The sequence below is a fragment of the Hypanus sabinus genome, chromosome 12 (genome assembly GCF_030144855.1).
Source record: "Hypanus sabinus isolate sHypSab1 chromosome 12, sHypSab1.hap1, whole genome shotgun sequence".
NCBI lineage: Eukaryota > Metazoa > Chordata > Chondrichthyes > Myliobatiformes > Dasyatidae > Hypanus > Hypanus sabinus.
In genome coordinates, this window is record NC_082717.1 from 84,229,741 (window position 1) to 84,248,425 (window position 18,685).

The 18,685-nt window shown below is 45.1% G+C and overlaps 1 protein-coding gene across 12 annotated transcripts in view; it reads left to right on the forward strand.

Moving 5' to 3' along the window:
• The window catches only part of syne1b (spectrin repeat containing, nuclear envelope 1b), a 543,459-nt gene that overhangs the window by 390,302 nt on the left and 134,472 nt on the right, over positions 1 to 18,685 (forward strand). For all 12 annotated transcript variants that reach the window (XM_059986320.1, XM_059986330.1, XM_059986328.1 and 9 more), the window contains 5 exons: positions 13,155 to 13,289; positions 13,843 to 13,967; positions 17,263 to 17,413; positions 18,060 to 18,200; positions 18,296 to 18,451. In XM_059986320.1, coding sequence (XP_059842303.1) covers positions 13,155 to 13,289; positions 13,843 to 13,967; positions 17,263 to 17,413; positions 18,060 to 18,200; positions 18,296 to 18,451 — 708 coding nt within the window. The remainder of the gene's footprint in view (positions 1 to 13,154; positions 13,290 to 13,842; positions 13,968 to 17,262; positions 17,414 to 18,059; positions 18,201 to 18,295; positions 18,452 to 18,685) is intronic.

An 18,685-nucleotide genomic window follows, 5' to 3' on the forward strand; every position in this document is an offset into this window, starting at 1 on the left:
GTTGCAGTATACTGCGGGGGCTGTTAGTGTTGGTTGCAGTATACTGCGGTGGCTGTTAGTGTTGGTTGCTGTATACTGCGAGGTTTGTTACTGTTGGTTGCAGTATACTGCGGGGGCTGTTACTGTTGGTCGCAGTATACTGTGGGGGCTGTTAGTGTTGGTTGCTGTATACTGCGAGGTTTGTTACTGTTGGTTGCAGTATACTGCGGGGGCTGTTAGTGTTGGTTGCAGTATACTGCGGTGGCTGTTAGTGTTGGTTGCTGTATACTGCGAGGTTTGTTACTGTTGGTTGCAGTATACTGCGGGGGCTGTTACTGTTGGTCGCAGTATACTGCGGGGGCTGTTAGTGTTGGTTGCTGTATACTGTTGGTCGCAGTATACTGCGGTGGCTGTTAGTGTTGGTTGCAGTATACTGCGGGGGCTGTTAGTGTTGGTTGCAGTATGCTGTTGGTCGCAGTATACTGCGGGGCCTGTTAGTGTAGGTTGCTGTATACTGCGGTGGCTGTTAGTGTTGGTTGCTGTATACTGTTGGTCGCAGTATACTGCGAGGGTTGTTACTGTTAGTTGCAGTATACTGCGGGGGCTGTTAGTGTTGTTTGCACTATGCTGTTGGTTGCAGTATACTGCGGTGGCTGTTAGTGTTGGTTGCTGTATACTGTTGGTCGCAGTATACTGTGGTGGCTGTTAGTGTTGGTTGCTGTATACTGTTGGTCGCAGTATACTGCGAGGGTTGTTACTGTTAGTTGCAGTATACTGCGGGGCCTGTTAGTGTTGTTTGCAGTATACTGTTGGTTGCTGTTAGTGTTGGTTGCTGTGTACTGTTGGTCGCAGTATACTGCGTGGCCTGTTAGTGTAGGTTTCAGTATACTGCAGGGTTTGTTACTGATGGTTGCAGTATACTGTTGGGGCTGCTACTGTTCGTTGCATTATACTGTAGGTTGCAGTGTACTGCGAGGGTTGTTACTGTTAGTTGCAGTATGCTGCGGGGATTGTTACTGTTCAGTGTAGTATGCTGTTGGGTGCAGAATACTGTTGGTCGCAGTATACTGTGGGGGCTGTTAGTGTTGGTTACAGTATACTGCGGGGCCTGTTAGTGTAGGTTGCAGTATACTGCAGGGTTTGTTACTGATGGTTGCAGTATACTGTGGGGGCTGCTACTGTTCGTTGCATTATACTGTTGGTTGCAGTATACTGCGAGGGTTGTTACTGTTAGTTGCAGTATACTGCGGGGCCTGTTAGTGTTGTTTGCAGTATACTGTTGGTTGCAGTATACTGCGAGGGCTGTTAGTGTTGTTTGCAGTATACGGTTGGTCGCAGTATACTGCGGTGGCTGTTAGTGTTGGTTGCAGTATACTGCGGTGGCTGTTAGTGTTGGTTGCTGTATACTGTTGGTTGCAGTATACTGCGGGGGCTGTTAGTGTTGTTTGCAGTATGCTGTTGGTTGCAGTATACTGCGGTGGCTGTTAGTGTTGGTTGCTGTATACTCTTGGTCGCAGTATACTGCGGGGCCTGTTAGTGTAGGTTTCAGTATACTGCAGGGTTTGTTACTGATGGTTTCAGTATACTGCAGGGTTTGTTACTGATGGTCGCAGTATACTGTGGGGGCTGTTAGTGTTGGTTGCAGTATACTGCAGGGTTTGTTACTGATGGTTGCAGTATACTGTGGTGGCTGCTACTGTTCGTCGCATTATACTGTAGGTTGCAGTGTACTGCGAGGGATGTTACTGTTAGTTGCAGTATGCTGCGGGGATTGTTACTGTTCGGTGTAGTATGCTGTTGGGTGCAGAATACTGTTGGTCGCAGTATACTGTGGGGGCTGTTAGTGTAGGTTGCAGTATACTGCAGGGTTTGTTACTGATGGTTGCAGTATACTGTGGGGGCTGCTACTGTTCGTTGCATTATACTGTTGGTTGCAGTATACTGCGAGGGTTGTTACTGTTAGTTGCAGTATACTGCGGGGCCTGTTAGTGTTGGTTGCAGTATACGGCGAGGGTTGTTACTGTTAGTTGCAGTATACTGCGGGGGCTGTTAGTGTTGGTTGCTGTATGCTGTTGGTCGCAGTATACTGCGGGGCTGTTAAGTGTTGGTTGCAGTATACTGTTGGTTGCAGTATACTGCGGTGGCTGTTAGTGTTGGTTGCTGTATACTGTTGGTCGCTGTATACTGCGGGGCCTGTTAGTGTAGGTTGCAGTATACTGCAGGGTTTGTTACTGATGGTTGCAGTATACTGTTGGGGCTGCTACTGTTCGTTGCATTATACTGTAGGTTGCAGTGTACTGCGAGGGTTGTTACTGTAATTTGCAGTGTACTGCGGGGATTGTTACTGTTCGGTGTAGTTTTGTGTTGGGTGCAGTATACTGTTGGTCGCAGTATACTGTGGGGGCTGTTAGTGTTGGTTGCAGTATACTGCGCGGCCCGTTAGTGTTGGTTGCTGTATACTGTTGGTTGCAGTATACTGCGGTGGCTGTTATTGTTGGTTGCTGTATACTGTTGGTCGCAGTATACTGCGGTGGCTGTTAGTGTTGGTTGCTGTACACTGTTGGTTGCAGTATACTGCGGGGCCTGTTAGTGTAGGTTGCAGTATACTGCAGGGTTTGTTACTCATGGTTGCAGTATACTGTGGGGGCTGCTACTGTTCGTTGCATTATACTGTTGGTTGCAGTATACTGCGGGGTCTGTTAGTGTTGGTTGCAGTATACTGTTGGTTGCAGTATACTGCGGTGGCTGTTAGTGTGGGTTGCTGTATACTGTTGGTCGCAGTATACTGCGAGGTTTGTTACTGTTAGTTGCAGTATACTGCGGGGCCTGTTAGTGTTGGTTGCAGTATACTGCGGTGGCTGTTAGTGTTGGTTGCTGTATACTGTTGGTCGCAGTATACTGCGGGGGCTGTTAGTGTAGTTTGCAGTATGCTATTGGTTGCAGTATACTGCGGTGGCTGTTAGTGTTGGTTGCTGTATACTGTTGGTCGCAGTATACTGTGGTGGCTGTTAGTGTTGGTTGCTGTATACTGTTGGTCGCAGTATACTGCGAGGGTTGTTACTGTTAGTTGCAGTGTACTGCGGGGCCTGTTAGTGTTGTTTGCAGTATACTGTTGGTTGCAGTATACTGCGGGGGCTGTTAGTGTTGTTTGCAGTATACTGTTGGTTGCTGTTAGTGTTGGTTGCTGTGTACTGTTGGTCGCAGTATACTGCGTGGCCTGTTAGTGTAGGTTTCAGTATACTGCAGGGTTTGTTACTGGTGGTTGCAGTATACTGTTGGGGCTGCTACTGTTCGTTGCATTATACTGTAGGTTGCAGTGTACTGCGAGGGTTGTTACTGTTAGTTGCAGTATGCTGCGGGGATTGTTACTGTTCAGTGTAGTATGCTGTTGTGTGCAGAATACTGTTGGTCGCAGTATACTGTGGGGGCTGTTAGTGTTGGTTACAGTATACTGCGGGGCCTGTTAGTGTAGGTTGCAGTATACTGCAGGGTTTGTTACTGATGGTTGCAGTATACTGTGGGGGCTGCTACTGTTCGTTGCATTATACTGTTGGTTGCAGTATACGGCGAGGGTTGTTACTGTTAGTTGCAGTATACTGCGGGGCCTGTTAGTGTTGTTTGCAGTATACTGTTGGTTGCAGTATACTGCGAGGGCTGTTAGTGTTGTTTGCAGTATACGGTTGGTCGCAGTATACTGCGGTGGCTGTTAGTGTTGGTTGCAGTATACTGCGGTGGCTGTTAGTGTTGGTTGCTGTATACTGTTGGTCGCAGTATACTGCGGGGCCTGTTAGTGTAGGTTGCAGTATACTGCAGGGTTTGTTACTGATGGTTGCAGTATACTGTGGGGGCTGCTACTGTTCGTCGCATTATACTGTAGGTTGCAGTGTACTGCGAGGGTTGTTACTGTTAGTTGCAGTATGCTGCGGGGATTGTTACTGTTCGGTGTAGTATGCTGTTGGGTGCAGAATACTGTTGGTCGCAGTATACTGTGGGGGCTGTTAGTGTAGGTTGCAGTATATTGCAGGGTTTGTTACTGATGGTTGCAGTATACTGTGGGGGTTGTTACTGTTAGTTGCAGTATACTGTTGGTTGCAGTATACTGTGAGGGTTGTTACTGTTAGTTGCAGTATACTGCGGGGCCTGTTAGTGTTGGTTGCAGTATACTGTTGGTTGCAGTATACTGCGAGGGTTGTTACTGTTAGTTGCAGTATACTGCGGGGGCTGTTAGTGTTGGTTGCTGTATACTGTTGGTCGCAGTATACTGCGGGGCTGTTAAGTGTTGGTTGCAGTATACTGCGGTGGCTGTTAGTGTTGGTTGCTGTATACTGTTGGTCGCTGTATACTGCGGGGCCTGTTAGTGTAGGTTGCAGTATACTGCAGGGTTTGTTACTGATGGTTGCAGTATACTGTGGGGGCTGCTACTGTTCGTTGCATTATACTGTAGGTTGCAGTATACTGCGAGGGTTGTTACTGTAATTTGCAGTATACTGCGGGGATTGTTACTGTTCGGTGTAGTATTGTGTTGGGTGCAGTATACTGTTGGTCGCAGTATACTGCGGGGGCTGTTAGTGTTGGTTGCAGTATACTGCGCGGCCCGTTAGTGTTGGTTGCAGTATACTGTTGGTTGCAGTATACTGCGGTGGCTGTTAGTGTTGGTTGCTGTATACTGTTGGTCGCAGTATACTGCGGTGGCTGTTAGTGTTGGTTGCTGTATACTGTTGGTCGCAGTATACTGCGGGGCCTGTTAGTGTAGGTTGCAGTATACTGCAGGGTTTGTTACTGATGGTTGCAGTATACTGTGGGGGCTGCTACTGTTCGTGGCATTATACTGTTGGTTGCAGTGTACTGCGAGGTTTGTTACTGTTAGTTGCAGTATACTGCGGGGTCTGTTAGTGTTGGTTGCAGTATACTGCGGGGGCTTTTAGTGTTGGTTGCAGTATACTGCGGTGGCTGTTAGTGTTGTTTGCAGTATACTGTTGGTTGCAGTATACTGCGGGGGCTTTTAGTGTTGGTTGCAGTATACTGCGGTGGCTGTTAGTGTTGGTTGCTGTATACTGTTGGTCGCAGTATACTGCGGGGGCTGTTAGTGTTGGTTACAGTATACTGTTGGTTGCAGTATACTGCGGTGGCTGTTAGTGTTGGTTGCTGTATACTGTTGGTTGCAGTATACTGCGGGGGCTGTTAGTGTTGGTTGCAGTATGCTGTTGGTTGCAGTATACTGCGGTGGCTGTTAGTGTTGGTTGCTGTATACTGTTGGTCGCAGTATTCTGCGGGGGCTGTTAGTGTTGGTTACAGTATACTGTTGGTTGCAGTATACTGCGGTGGCTGTTAGTGTTGGTTGCTGTATACTGTTTGTCGCAGTATACTGCGGGGGTTGTTACTGTTAGTTGCAGTATACTGCGGGGTTTGTTACTGATGGTTGCAGTGTATTGCGGGGGCTGTTACTGTTCGTTGCATTACACTGTTGGTTGCAGTATATTGCGGGGTTTGTTACTGATGGTTGCAGTATACTGCAAGGGTTGTTACTGAAGGTTGCAGTATACTGTGGGGGCAGCTACTGTTCGTTGCAGTGTACTGCGAGGGTTGTTACTGTTAGTTGCAGTATACTGTTGGTTGCAGTATACTGCTGTGGCTGTTAGTGTTGGTTGCAGTATACTGTGGGGGCTGTTAGTGTTGGTTGCAGTGTACTGTTGGTTGCAGAATACTGCGGGGCCTGTTAGTGTTGGTTGCTGTATACTGTTGGTTGCAGAATACTGCGGGGGCTGTTAGTGTTGGTTGCAGTATACTGTGGGGGCTGTTAGTGTTGGTTGCAGTGTACTGTTGGTTGCAGTATACTGCGGGGGCTGTTAGTGTTGGTTGCTCTATACTGTTGGTTGCAGTATACTGCGGGGGTTGTTACTGTTCGGTGCAGTATGCTGTTGGGTGCAGAATACGGCGGGGGTTGTTACTTTTTGAGTGAAGTATACTGTTGGGTACAGTATAATGCGGGGTTTGTTACTGATGATTGCAGTATACTGTGGGGGTTGTTACGGTTGTTTGCAGTATACTGCAGGGTTTGTTACTGATGGTTGCAGTATACTGTGGGGGCTGTTAGTGTTGGTTGCTGTATACTATTGGTTGCAGAATACTGCCGGGGCTGTTAGTGTTGGTTGCAGAATACTGCGGGGCCTGTTAGTGTTGGTTGCTGTATACTGTTGGTTGCAGAATACTGCGGGGGCTGTTAGTGTTGGTTGCAGTATACTGTGGGGGCTGTTAGTGTTGGTTGCAGTGTACTGTTGGTTGCAGTATACTGTGGGGGCTGTTAGTGTTGGTTGCTCTATACTGTTGGTTGCAGTATACTGCGGGGGCTGTTACTGTTCGTTGCATTATAATGTTGCTTGCAGTATACTGCAGCGTTTGTTACTGTTCGTTGCAGTATACTGCGGGGATTGTTACTGTTCGGTGTAGTATGCTGTTGGGTGCAGTAAAATGTTGGGGTTGTTACTGTTGGTTGCAGAATACTGCGGGGTCTGTTAGTGTTGGTTGCAGTATACTGCAGGGGCTGTTAGTGTTGGTTGCTGTATACTGTTGGTCGCAGTATACTGCTGTGGCTGTTAGTGTTGGTTGCTGTATACTGTTGGTCGCAGCATACTGCGAGGGTTGTTACTGTTAGTTGCAGTACACTGCGGGGCCTGTTAGTGTTGTTTGCAGTATACTGTTGGTTGCAGTATACTGCGGTGGCTGTTAGTGTTGGTTGCTGTATACTGTTGGTCGCAGTATACTGCGGGGCCTGTTAGTGTTGTTTGCAGTATACTGTTGGTTGCAGTATACTGCGGGGGCTGTTAGTGTTGGTTGCTGTATACTGTTGGTCGCAGTATACTGCGGGGCCTGTTAGTGTAGGTTTCAGTATACTGCAGGGTTTGTTACTGATGGTTGCAGTATACTGTTGGGACTGCTACTGTTCGTTGCATTATACTGTAGGTTGCAGTGTACTGCGAGGGTTGTTACTGTTAGTTGCAGTATGCTGCGGGGATTGTTACTGTTCAGTGTAGTATGCTGTTGGTTGCAGAATACTGTTGGTCGCAGTATACTGTGGGGGCTATTAGTGTTGGTCGCAGTATACTGCAGGGTTTGTTACTGATGGTTGCAGTATACTGTTGGTTGCAGTATACTGCGGGGGCTGTTAGTGTTGGTTGCAGTATACTGATGTGGCTGTTAGTGTTGGTTGCTGTATACTGTTGGTCGCAGTATACTGCTGTGGCTGTTAGTGTTGGTTGCTGTATACTGTTGTTCGCAGTATACTGCGAGGGTTGTTACTGTTAGTTGCAGTATACTGCGGGGCCTGTTAGTGTTGTTTGCAGTATACTGTTGGTTGCAGTATACTGCAAGGGCTGTTAGTGTTTGCAGTATACTGTTGGTCGCAGTATACTGCTGTGGCTGTTAGTGTTGGTTGCTGTATAGTGTTGGTCGCAGTATACTGCGAGGGTTGTTACTGTTAGTTGCAGTATACTGCGGGGCCTGTTAGTGTTGGTTGCTGTATACTGTTGGTCGCAGTATACTGCGGGGCCTGTTAGTGTAGGTTTCAGTATACTGCAGGGTTTGTTACTGATGGTTGCAGTATACTGTTGGGGCTGCTACTGTTCGTTGCATTATACTGTAGGTTGCAGTGTACTGCGAGGGTTGTTACTGTAATTTGCAGTGTACTGCGGGGATTGTTACTGTTCGGTGTAGTTTTGTGTTGGGTGCAGTATACTGTTGGTCGCAGTATACTGTGGGGGCTGTTAGTGTTGGTTGCAGTATACTGCGCGGCCCGTTAGTGTTGGTTGCTGTATACTGTTGGTTGCAGTATACTGCGGTGGCTGTTAGTGTTGGTTGCTGTATACTGTTGGTCGCAGTATACTGCGGTGGCTGTTAGTGTTGGTTGCTGTACACTGTTGGTTGCAGTATACTGCGGGGCCTGTTAGTGTAGGTTGCAGTATACTGCAGGGTTTGTTACTCATGGTTGCAGTATACTGTGGGGGCTGCTACTGTTCGTTGCATTATACTGTTGGTTGCAGTATACTGCGGGGTCTGTTAGTGTTGGTTGCAGTATACTGCGGTGGCTGTTAGTGTTGGTTGCTGTATACTGTTGGTCGCAGTATACTGCGGTGGCTGTTAGTGTGGGTTGCTGTATACTGTTGGTCGCAGTATACTGCGAGGTTTGTTACTGTTAGTTGCAGTATACTGCGGGGCCTGTTAGTGTTGGTTGCAGTATACTGCGGTGGCTGTTAGTGTTGGTTGCAGTATACTGTTGGTTGCAGTATACTGCGGCGGCTGTTAGTGTTGGTTGCTGTATACTGTTGGTCACAGTATACTGCGGTGGCTGTTAGTGTTGGTTGCTGTATACTGTTGGTCGCAGTATACTGTGGGGGCTGTTAGTGTTGGTTGCAGTGTACTGTTGGTTGCAGTATACTGCGGGGGCTGTTAGTGTTGGTTGCTCTATACTGTTGGTCGCAGTATACTGCGGGGGCTGTTACTGTTCGCTGCATTATAATGTTGCTTGCAGTATACTGCAGCGTTTGTTACTGTTCGTTGCAGTATACTGCGGGGATTGTTACTGTTCGGTGTAGTATGCTGTTGGGTGCAGTATAATGTTGGGGTTGTTACTGTTGGTTGCAGAATACTGCGGGGGCTGTTAGTGTTGGTTGCAGTATACAGCGGGGGTTGTTAGTGTTGGTTGCAGTATACTGCGGGGGCTGTTAGTGTTGGTTGCAGTATACTGCGGGGTTTGTTACTGTTGGTTGTAGTATACTGCAGGGTTTGTTAGTGATGGTTGCAGTGTACTGCGGGGGCTGTTACTGTTCGTTGCATTATGCTGTTGGTTGCACTATATTGCGGGGGTTGTTACTGTTGGTTGCAGTAAACTGCGGGGGTTTTTACTGCTGGTTGCAGTATACTGCGGGGGTTGTTACTGTTGGTTGCAATATTCTGCGGGAGTTGTTACTGTTTGAGTGAAGTATATTATTGTGTACAGTATACTGCAGGGGTTGTTACTGCTTGTTGCAGTATACTGCGAGGGTTGTTTCTGTTAGTTGCAGTATACTGCGGGGATTGTTACTGTTTGGTGTAGTATACTGCGGGGGTTGTTACTGTTGGGTGTAGTATACTGTGGGGGTTGTTACTGTTGGGTGTAGTATACTGCGGGGGTTGTTACTGATGATTGTAGTAAACTGCGGGCTTTGTTACTGTTTGTTGCAGTATACTGTGGGGGTTGTTACTGCTGGGTGCAGTATAGTAGTTGGGTTGTTACTCGTAGGTGAGGTCTAGTCTTTGGGCTGTTTCTGTTATTTGGGGTATAGTAGTGGGGCTGTTTCTGTCAGACCCATGTTTTTGCTGGTTGCAGTATAGTTGTGGGGCTGTTACTGCTGGGTTCAGTATACTGGTGGGGCTGTTTCTGCTGGGTGCAGTATAGTATTGGGGCTGTTTCTGTCAGACCCATGTTTCTGCTGGGTGCGGTATAGTAGGGGCTGTTACTGCTGGGTGCAGTATAGTAGTTGGGTTGTTACTCGTAGGTGAGGTCTAGTCTTTGGGCTGTTTCTGTTAGTTGGGGTATAGTAGTGGGGCTGTTTCTGTCAGACCCATGTTTTTGCTGGGTTGCAGTATAGTTGTGGGGCTGTTACTGCTGGGTTCAGTATACTGGTGGGGCTGTTTCTGCTGGGTGCAGTATAGTATTGGGGCTGTTTCTGCTGGGTGCAGTATAGTATTGGGGCTGTTTCTGCTGGGTGCAGTATAGTATTGGGGCTGTTTCTGTCTGACCCATGTTTCTGCTGGGTGCGGTATATTGGTAGGTCTGTTACTGCTGGGTGTAGTTTTCTGGTGGGTCTGTTACTGCTGGGTGTAGTTTTCTGGTGGGTCTGTTTCTGCTGGGTGCAGTATAGTATTGGGGCTGTTTCTGTCTGACCCATGTTTCTGCTGGGTGCGGTATATTGGTAGGTCTGTTACTGCTGGGTGCAGTATTGTAGTGGCTAGGTGATGAGGTGCAAATCATGTTGTCTCGAGATGGGCAGTTTTGACAAATACCGGACTACTTTGCTATGATGCACCGCCCTCAGCCTCTGCTTTAATTTTTCTGTTATAGGTAGCTCACATTACTTTAAGATGTAATTCCATTCAGTGTAATCGTTGTGTTCCCATAAACATGTCTTGCTTTAGTTTGGAGTCCTGTCCAGATTGGTGTGTGGACAGGGAGTGCTTACTACAGGAAGTGTATGCCAAATGCATAATTGTTGGTAACAGCGACACAATGAAAGTCTGAGTTAACCATGTGCAAAACATTACTTGCACTGCAGTTAGTGTTGGTACACATTTGTATACGGACATAAGATCGATTGTTTGTGATGTAAATTCTAAATAATTCATTGTGTATTTGAACTTGATGTTCCTTCCTTGCCCCTAGTTCTTGTTTAATCACAATCTGCCTATCTCATTCATTTTCATCATCAGCAAAACTGCTTGATTTCAGTTTGCAACTAATAATGATGTCATAAAGTAGCAGGATGTTAACTTGCCAAACGTGGTCAAATTCATAGCTGTTTGAGTGGATGTGCAGGGATGAGAGACAGCCACTGTTATCCATGATGGGACACTGTTATGTTGGATCTATTATTTCACTAAAGGTACTTAGTAAGTTTTTTAATTTCCCCTTTTGTTTTAGCCCCTAGACCAGCTGTCCTGCTCCCAACTCTCCCAGGAATTTGGTCGTGCGTGATTATGTTTTGGACCTGCAGTAATAATCCAGAGGAAGTGAATTTGGATCAATAGAAACATTAAATTTTGTCTTAAAAATTTAGAAATCAGAGTACAAAGGATGTGAGCAGGAGACGGTTTCGTGATCTCTTGAGGCTATTCCACCAATTCAATAAAATCTGGTTGATATTTAGCCTCCACTGTTATTTTCTGCCCAAAGCCCAAAATCCTCAATTTCCCAAACGCCTGGTAGTATGCAACATGCCCAGACAAGGTACATTAAGGACCACCTGGTCTGGACATGTTGCAGCTTTCAGGGCTCAATGTCATATTCTCCAGCTTTGGATATCTTGCTCTTTCATTCTGTACTGCAGACCTGGCCAACATTTCTGCTATTATCACTTTGACTAGGATTTTTTTTCTATTTCATCTGACTTGCTGAACATGTCGACAAATAAGTTTAATCTTATAACTGCACCTTGAGTCATCTGGTACTGGAGATATCTCCCTTTATTTTACCATCTCTGTTTCTGAAAAGCAGTTTCTCTCCCAAATTTGAGGAAGGGCTCTGGATCTGAAGAATTAATTGTTTCCCCTCTCCACAGATGCTACCCGATCTGCTAGTATTTCTGGCATTTTCTGTTTTCGGATTTCCAACATGGTTTTTTTTTAATTTGTTGTCTGTCTTTCTTGTACAAGGACACTCAGATCTTTTCAAAATAGGAAGCTAGTATCAAATGACGAGGCCATTAAATTCTTGTTTTGAAGCCTAATCAACTAATTTATTAGCGGAAGTAATATCTGCTTCAGTTTGTGTGACTCTAGCTGTGCCCCAGGATTTTGATTAATTTAACTAACAATTTAAATTTGTGATTCATACACATTTTTCCCCCACAGTCGAGCCAAAAAACAAAAAATTATGAAGCATGAAAAGCTAAAAATTCAAAAACTGTAATTTCAGAAGTTATTGGAACCATCCCTTACAGCTATTAGAACCAGTAGTCTTTTTGGATAACTCTCCATTAGCTTTGCCAAACACAATGGAGCAATTTTTTCCCATTCCTCCTTGCAAAATTGCTCAAGCTGTGCCAGGTTAATTGGGGAGCGATGGTGGACAGCAATCTTGAGTTCTTGTCAGTGATGTTCGATTGAGTTAAGCTCAGGACTCTGACTGGACTACTCAAGGACATCAATTTTCTTCATCTGAACCCACTCCATGGATGTTCTGGCAGTGTGCTTTGGGTTGTTGTACTGCTGAAAATCGAACTACCTTCCCAGTTTAATCTTTCTGGCAGAGGCTAGCAGGTTTTTATCCAGGATCTCTCTGTTTTTAGCAGCATTCATCTTTCAATTAAACCTGACCAGGTTTCCAGTCCCTGCTGCTGAAAAGCATTCCCATAGCATGATGCCACCCCCACTATACTTTATAGTAGGAATGTGCAGTATTAGATTTATGTCACATGTATTGCTTAGTATTGAGGTCAAGAAGTTCCACTTAGTCTTGCATAACCACAAGACCTCCTTCCACAGCTTTACATTATCTTCTGAGTGACGCTTTGCAAAGTCTTTATAGGCAAGGGTATATTATTTTTTTTAAGCTAATGCTTGCCGCTTTTCCATAAATACCCTTTTTGTACAAGGCCTTAGAGATTGTGGATCCATGAACTTCATCTCCAGTTGCAGACGTTGACTTCTGCAGCTCACTCAGAATGAGTGTTGGCATCTCAGTAGCCTCTCTTACAAACACCATTCTCTTCTGGTGACTAAGTTTAGAGGGGTGGCCTTTCCTAGGCAGTGTGGCTGTGGCTTCATATTTTTTTCCACTTTTTCACAGTGGACTGCACTGAGCTCTGAGTTACGTTCAGTGCCTTTGAGATGGCCTTGCACCCTTCCCCAGATTTGTGCTTCTCTATTGTCATTTCCTTGACTTGAATGCTCTTTCGTCTTCATTTTGGTTTGGTCTGTTGAAGATCTACCATTCTTTTGGACTTTACACAGAGGGGGTGTATTTATTCTTATGAATTCATTGAAGATAGGCAATCATCCATTTTTCTACATCAACAAATATAGGTGAGTGGTAAGGTGATTGCCCCTGAAGAAAGTTAGCATAGTAATTACAGAGGGATTGAATACTTTTTCAACCTCAAATTTTTCAATTTTAATTTTTAGTAAACTGTTGACAGAGTTTAGAATTTTTCCTTTGACTTGACATGATGCACAATGTTTCGTAGATTAGCTCAAAAATCCTCCTTCAATCTATTATAAATTTTGGAAATCAGACAGTAAAATGTGGAAATAGTTGGTGCTAAATACTTTATCAAGGCTCTGTAAAAGTTGAGACTTTCAAGATGAATTTTTAAAAATCCTTGAATCAAAAATTGTAATGCTTTTATTATCAAGAAGATGAGAGGTGACTAGGAATCTGAGGATGTAATCCCACAGAGTAACCATGAGTTTATCTTCTGATAAAGGATGGTGTGGTGCAGGAGAAGGAGAACATGGAAACGGATTCTCCGTTCCGCGCAAGTCCGAACTTCCAAGAATGGCTGGTCCAGGCTCGGGCCACACGCTACCAAAACCAGCAGAACAGTCTCCAGAGACAGAAGGCAAGTGGTTCCTTAGTGATAGGTTGATATCTGAAACTTGGATGCTCGCACTAAGAGGGCAAAAATATTGATAGGAAAAGTTTTGAGGGATTCGGACCAAATACAGGCATATTAGATGGCCTAGTTAAGTTGGTCTGAAGTGCCTTTTCCATGCTTTATTACACTGAGTCCATGCTCTCATCTTCTGGAAGATGATTTATAATGCCTTTCAAAAATTTGCATAGCTGTTTTTTTAGTGAATCTAACAAGAAGATTCAGATCAGAATTGTTGCTGGGTAAAATGAAGGTTAGAAGAAATATTTTCTCCCAGGGTTTATCAGAAGTGAAATTGTTTTCCAGCATAACTGAGACCCCATCGTAATCACATTTTGCTGATGGCAATCGCATGCATGACTGTGGAAAGTTGTTTTGTCGTGTAGTCTTGATTGGACCTGGTGTCCAGACTGGAGGTGGACTCTACAGGCAAAATGATAGCTGGTCATTTCCTTTTGTGTGTGCTGTTTGCTCATATATCATTAGAGTTCAGGCTGACTGTGTCGGAATCTGTCCATAGGAGCTGGAACAACAGCTGGCAGAGCAGAAGAACCTGCTGCGGTCAGTCGCCAGCAGCGGGGAGAAGATCCTGACGCAGCAGACCAGCGTGGAAGCTCTGAGTGAGGAGCAGAGGTCACAGGCCAGGTGAGCACCCACATGTCTGTGTCATCCCTGTCCTTCATCTAAAGTTGGTGAAGCAGAGGCAGGTAATATGAAGCAAAACAATCTCCCAGCCCCCAAACCTGGGATTCAGCTTCTCCCTTTGACTTCCTAACCACAATCAGTAAGGATGAGCGTCGGAACCTCCCACAATTGCTATCAATGCTGGTGCCCCATACTACTCCCTATACACTCATAACTGCACGGCCAGATTGTGCTGTGTCTTCACCTGCATGCCTACCATAGTGGGCCGTATCTCCGATAATGAGAAGTTGGGGTACAGAAAGAAGATGGAGAGTTTTGTAACAGGTTGTCATGACAACAACCTTTCCTTCAATGTTGGCAAAACAAAAGAGCTGCTTATTGACTTCAGGAAGAGGGGGCCAGTACACATGCTCCCATTTATATCAAGTGTAGAGGTCAATAGAATTGAGTTTTCAGTTTCTAAGAGCAAACATCACCAATAGCCATCACAGAGGTACCATGGCCGAGGAAGTTCTCTGGCGCATCTACTTCCTCAGGTGGTGAATTCACTTCCCCTTACCAGTTTTTAGTAATGCACTATAGAAATCATGTTATCTAGATTCATCATGGCTTGGTATAGCTAATGCAGCTCAGTACATCACAGAAACCAGCCTCCCCACTGTGGACTCTGTCAACACGTCTCACTCCCTCGGTATATCAACCAGCTAACTCAAAGGTCCCACTCAACCTCAGCATTTTCTTTATGAAAGTAATAAAGGAATTTACCAATTTCATTGTCACATACGCAGTTTTTAAAAACTTGCACACCGTCTATGCGGATCAATTCATTACAATGGTACCTTGAAGTAGTACAAGGTAAAGCGATTCGAGAATGAAGTGTTAACAGTACAGAGAGAGTGTTGGCTGACAGGAAGGAACAAGGTTACAGTGAGGTAGATTGTAAGAGTACTGCAGAAATATTCAATAGTATTATAATGACAGGAGACTCTCTGTCTGTTTGAACCTGATAGCATCAACACTGAAAGATGAAACTGTGTCCCCTTTCCTGACTTTATGAGCTCCAACTTTGTAATAGCTTGAGGCTCTGTTTGAGGTTGGATTACACTGAATTTCTGGAGGCTTAATTTATTTGACAGTCTGTTGAAAAGTACCCAATAGACTCCAACTCAGAATACTAACAAAAATGACTACCCAAGAGACTGCAGATACTCAAATCACACCCTTCCCCCTCCCCTTTTTGCTGGCCACCTCCCTTCTTCATTCTCAATGCAGATGTAGGGTCTTCATCCAAAATGTCAACAGTTCCATCCCCCATAGATACTGCTCAACCCACTGAGTTCCTCCAGCAGTTTGCTCTTTTATTTTGTTGAATATAAGTGGCTGCTTGTTACCACTTGGTGAAAATCACAGGCTCAAGGCATCCCAAATCAGTCAAAGGTTGACTTTAATATCAAAGTAGCTGTGCAGACCACAACTCTGAAATTCGTCTTCTCCAGATAACCACGAAATATTGAAAAACCACGGAAGACATTGATAGAAAAAGACATCAGCCTCCTCCTCCTGCACGAAAAAGAACCAAAATTTGCAAACCCCAACTCCTCCCTCGCACGAAAACTATCAGATTGCCTACCCAGGCACGGCAGCTATAACTTCGAATCCCTAACTTTCAAGCCCTTCCCTTGCCCAGAAAAAGGGTATATATTGCCCACCAGCCAATTGGCAACAAGAAAGAGAAAATAAGGAAAAACTGAAGGAGACCAATATAAACTACAGTCCAGACTAATAATTACATATGTCCTGGATTTTTGAAACATCCTCCATCAGCATCAAGGGGAGCAAAAGCTCCAACTGGGTCTTTCAGTGGGGAGAGACTGCTGACCTCTGGCCATCATCCTTCATCCTGCTGCCTGACGCAGTCTCCCACTGGAGGCCGCCAGTGTGGTATAGAAATCAATAGCAATTTTCTACATATTACGGCAGCATAACCAGCAACGCAACTGACCAGATCATCTGCTTTAATGAGGTTATTCACTGGATAAGCATCTCCGAGAAGCCTTAAAACCACCATAATGGGGAAAAAAATCGCACTAAGGATGGTAGAATCTGAAAAAAAAATCAGGAATGCTGGAAGAACTCATCCTGTCAGGCCCTGCTTGTGGAAAGAGAAATCCATCAGTGTTTCAGATAAGAGACTCTTCCTCAGAACTGAGGGTTTGGGGTTGGAGTGGAGTGCTTATAGTTCTCAAAGCAGAACTGTGGTTGGGACTGTTGTTAGACCATTGAGATGACGAGTCACGCAGACTGGCATTTGCCTCCATCTGCACTGAGTTAGTTACCCGATCTGGGCTGGGTGAGTCCTTCGTTGGTTATATCAAATGGAAAGTACCCAGTAAGTAGTTGGCCTCTGTGGAATGAGAAACAGTGTTAGTATTTTGGGTCCAAGACTTTTTGCCAAGCTTGAGAAAGAATTTGCTGTTACTTTTGTATGTATCAGGACTGACTTCTGGTTCTGTTTTTCTATCTCCAATAGCGAGGCCCCACTTGCCCCTGATGTTGTCAATATGTAACGAACAAACAAACATAATAATGTGCTTCTATCTATCATGTAATCCCACTTGGTTTCACACAAGTTCCTTTGTCCTACCCTTGACTCCCTCTCTCCCTCCCTCCCAACACCTTGTCTACAGCTGAAAACCAAACGTTTATTCCCCTCTTTCTCAACGCTGACGAAATGACTTGGACATGACATTGTATCTTATTTCTCTTTCCATAGATCCTGCCTAACCTGAGTGTTTCCTGCATTTTCTGCTTCTATTTCAGGTTTCCAGCCATTTTTATTTGATTTTGGCATGGCCCATCCTTCCCCATAATCAGATTGTTTTCTGAGCAACCAAGCTCACTGTCTTTTGCTGAATGACAAGATGGCACCTTGATTTTTGTGGGTTGGCTCTAACTTGTCCCTTGTTAGAGTGGTATAGTTAGAGCAGTATAATTGTCTTTTGAGATCATTCGAACTCTACCCAAGCCCACTTCCTAAACCCCACAAGTTAAATCTGGGGAGAACATGCTGAGGGGGTCGACGAGGTTCAGTGCCAGTGGCCAATGTACTACCAGCCACCAGGAGCAAAGGGTACGAGCAACTCCAGACCTGCAAGGAGTTGACGCGTTAATCACCTCAGGAAAGAGATGGGTCAAGTATTGACAGTAATCAGATATTTTTCTAACATCAAGGTCTGCTGCGGAATGATGAAATGATGCCATTGACTTTGCTTTTTTTGTACCCCTGCTTTCTCAGTGAGACCACTCAGCTTGAACCGTTATCGCAGGAGCTTGGTTTTGACCGAGAGAAGGCATTTGTGTTGCAGCAGTTGAGAATGAAATGGCAGAATCTCCAAAAGGAAATCAGCAATAAACAGAAGATGTTCAAAAATGCACTGGAGCACCAGGTAACCTTTTGAGTATCCAACCTGCATCTCCAAATGAATGAAATTGTATGTGTAGAGCGCCTTTCACAGTGCCAGGATCTTCCACGTTGCTGCGTTGAAGTCCCATTGTTGAAAGATACAGAACACTGCGGCTGATTTAAACTGAGCAAGTTCCCAGACAGCAGTGGGATCATGATCAATCAATCTCTTTTAGTGATGCTGGTTGAGAGTTAATGATTGCCTGAGATACTCTCCTGCTGTAGGTTATTCTTTGAATCCAGAGGAGAGGATGGTCAGATCTTTGAATGCAGAACTTTTCCAGAAGTTACCTCTTGGTCACAGTAGTGCACTGAATGGCTCCACTTGATTAATAGGGCAGGACTGGAACTTTCTGATTCAGGGCCGAGTTGTCCACTAGGATTACTAAGCCCTGTCCCCAGAGATTGAGGGAGCTCACGATTGGTGGGCGTGCTGTCACCTTTTACCAGAAGGGCATCATTACTAACAATCAAAGACCCCTTTCTGTAGACACTTTGGTAAGGATGTACCAATGTAATGGTAATGTCTGGTAATTATCCTAGCTCATGGAATCCCCTTGCTCCATTGCGGTCTGTGCCTAACACGTAGTTGAGAATAATTATTTTCTGTTTCCTTTCTGTAATGTTAGCAGGTGTACGGTTTGGCCAGTGGGGTATCGAGTGGTATGGCTTTATTTAAAGGGGAATCTCAGACATTGGAGAAATCCCTGCAGGCAGTCAAATCTCTCTTGACTGACCTGAGTGAAGCTTTCAGAGACGTTTCTACGCAGGTAAGTACCAGCTCTCTTTCTCATCTTTTGTTGGAAAGGATTTTTTGATCAATGCAACAAGGCAGTCACTGTTACCATCCATCTCTGTTATGAAGGGTAAAGGTGCTGAGGAGCAGAGCCTGTCCCTGGAGCTGAAGTTGTTTGATGGTGTGTTCGCGGCCTGCCACTGGCTAGACTGCATTGAAGATCACATATTTGTCAATGTGAATTTTGTCCTGGAAAAACTAGAAGCGCACTTGAATCAAGAAGAGGTAAGAAATTGCCAATGTGACTGATATTATGTTTATGGAATAGATTTCATCGTGGTGTATTATTTAGTTTCAATGGGAATTTTGTAGAGATGAGCAGGACAGTTGTTTCCCCTCTGTACAGATAAAAAATAAAGACTGGGAGCTGATAAACAACGGTAGGAACAGTCCTCCCAGCCCTTATAGTGATCAGGGAAAGCTAACGGGTCTGATTTAACATTGTCCTGAATTTCTGCT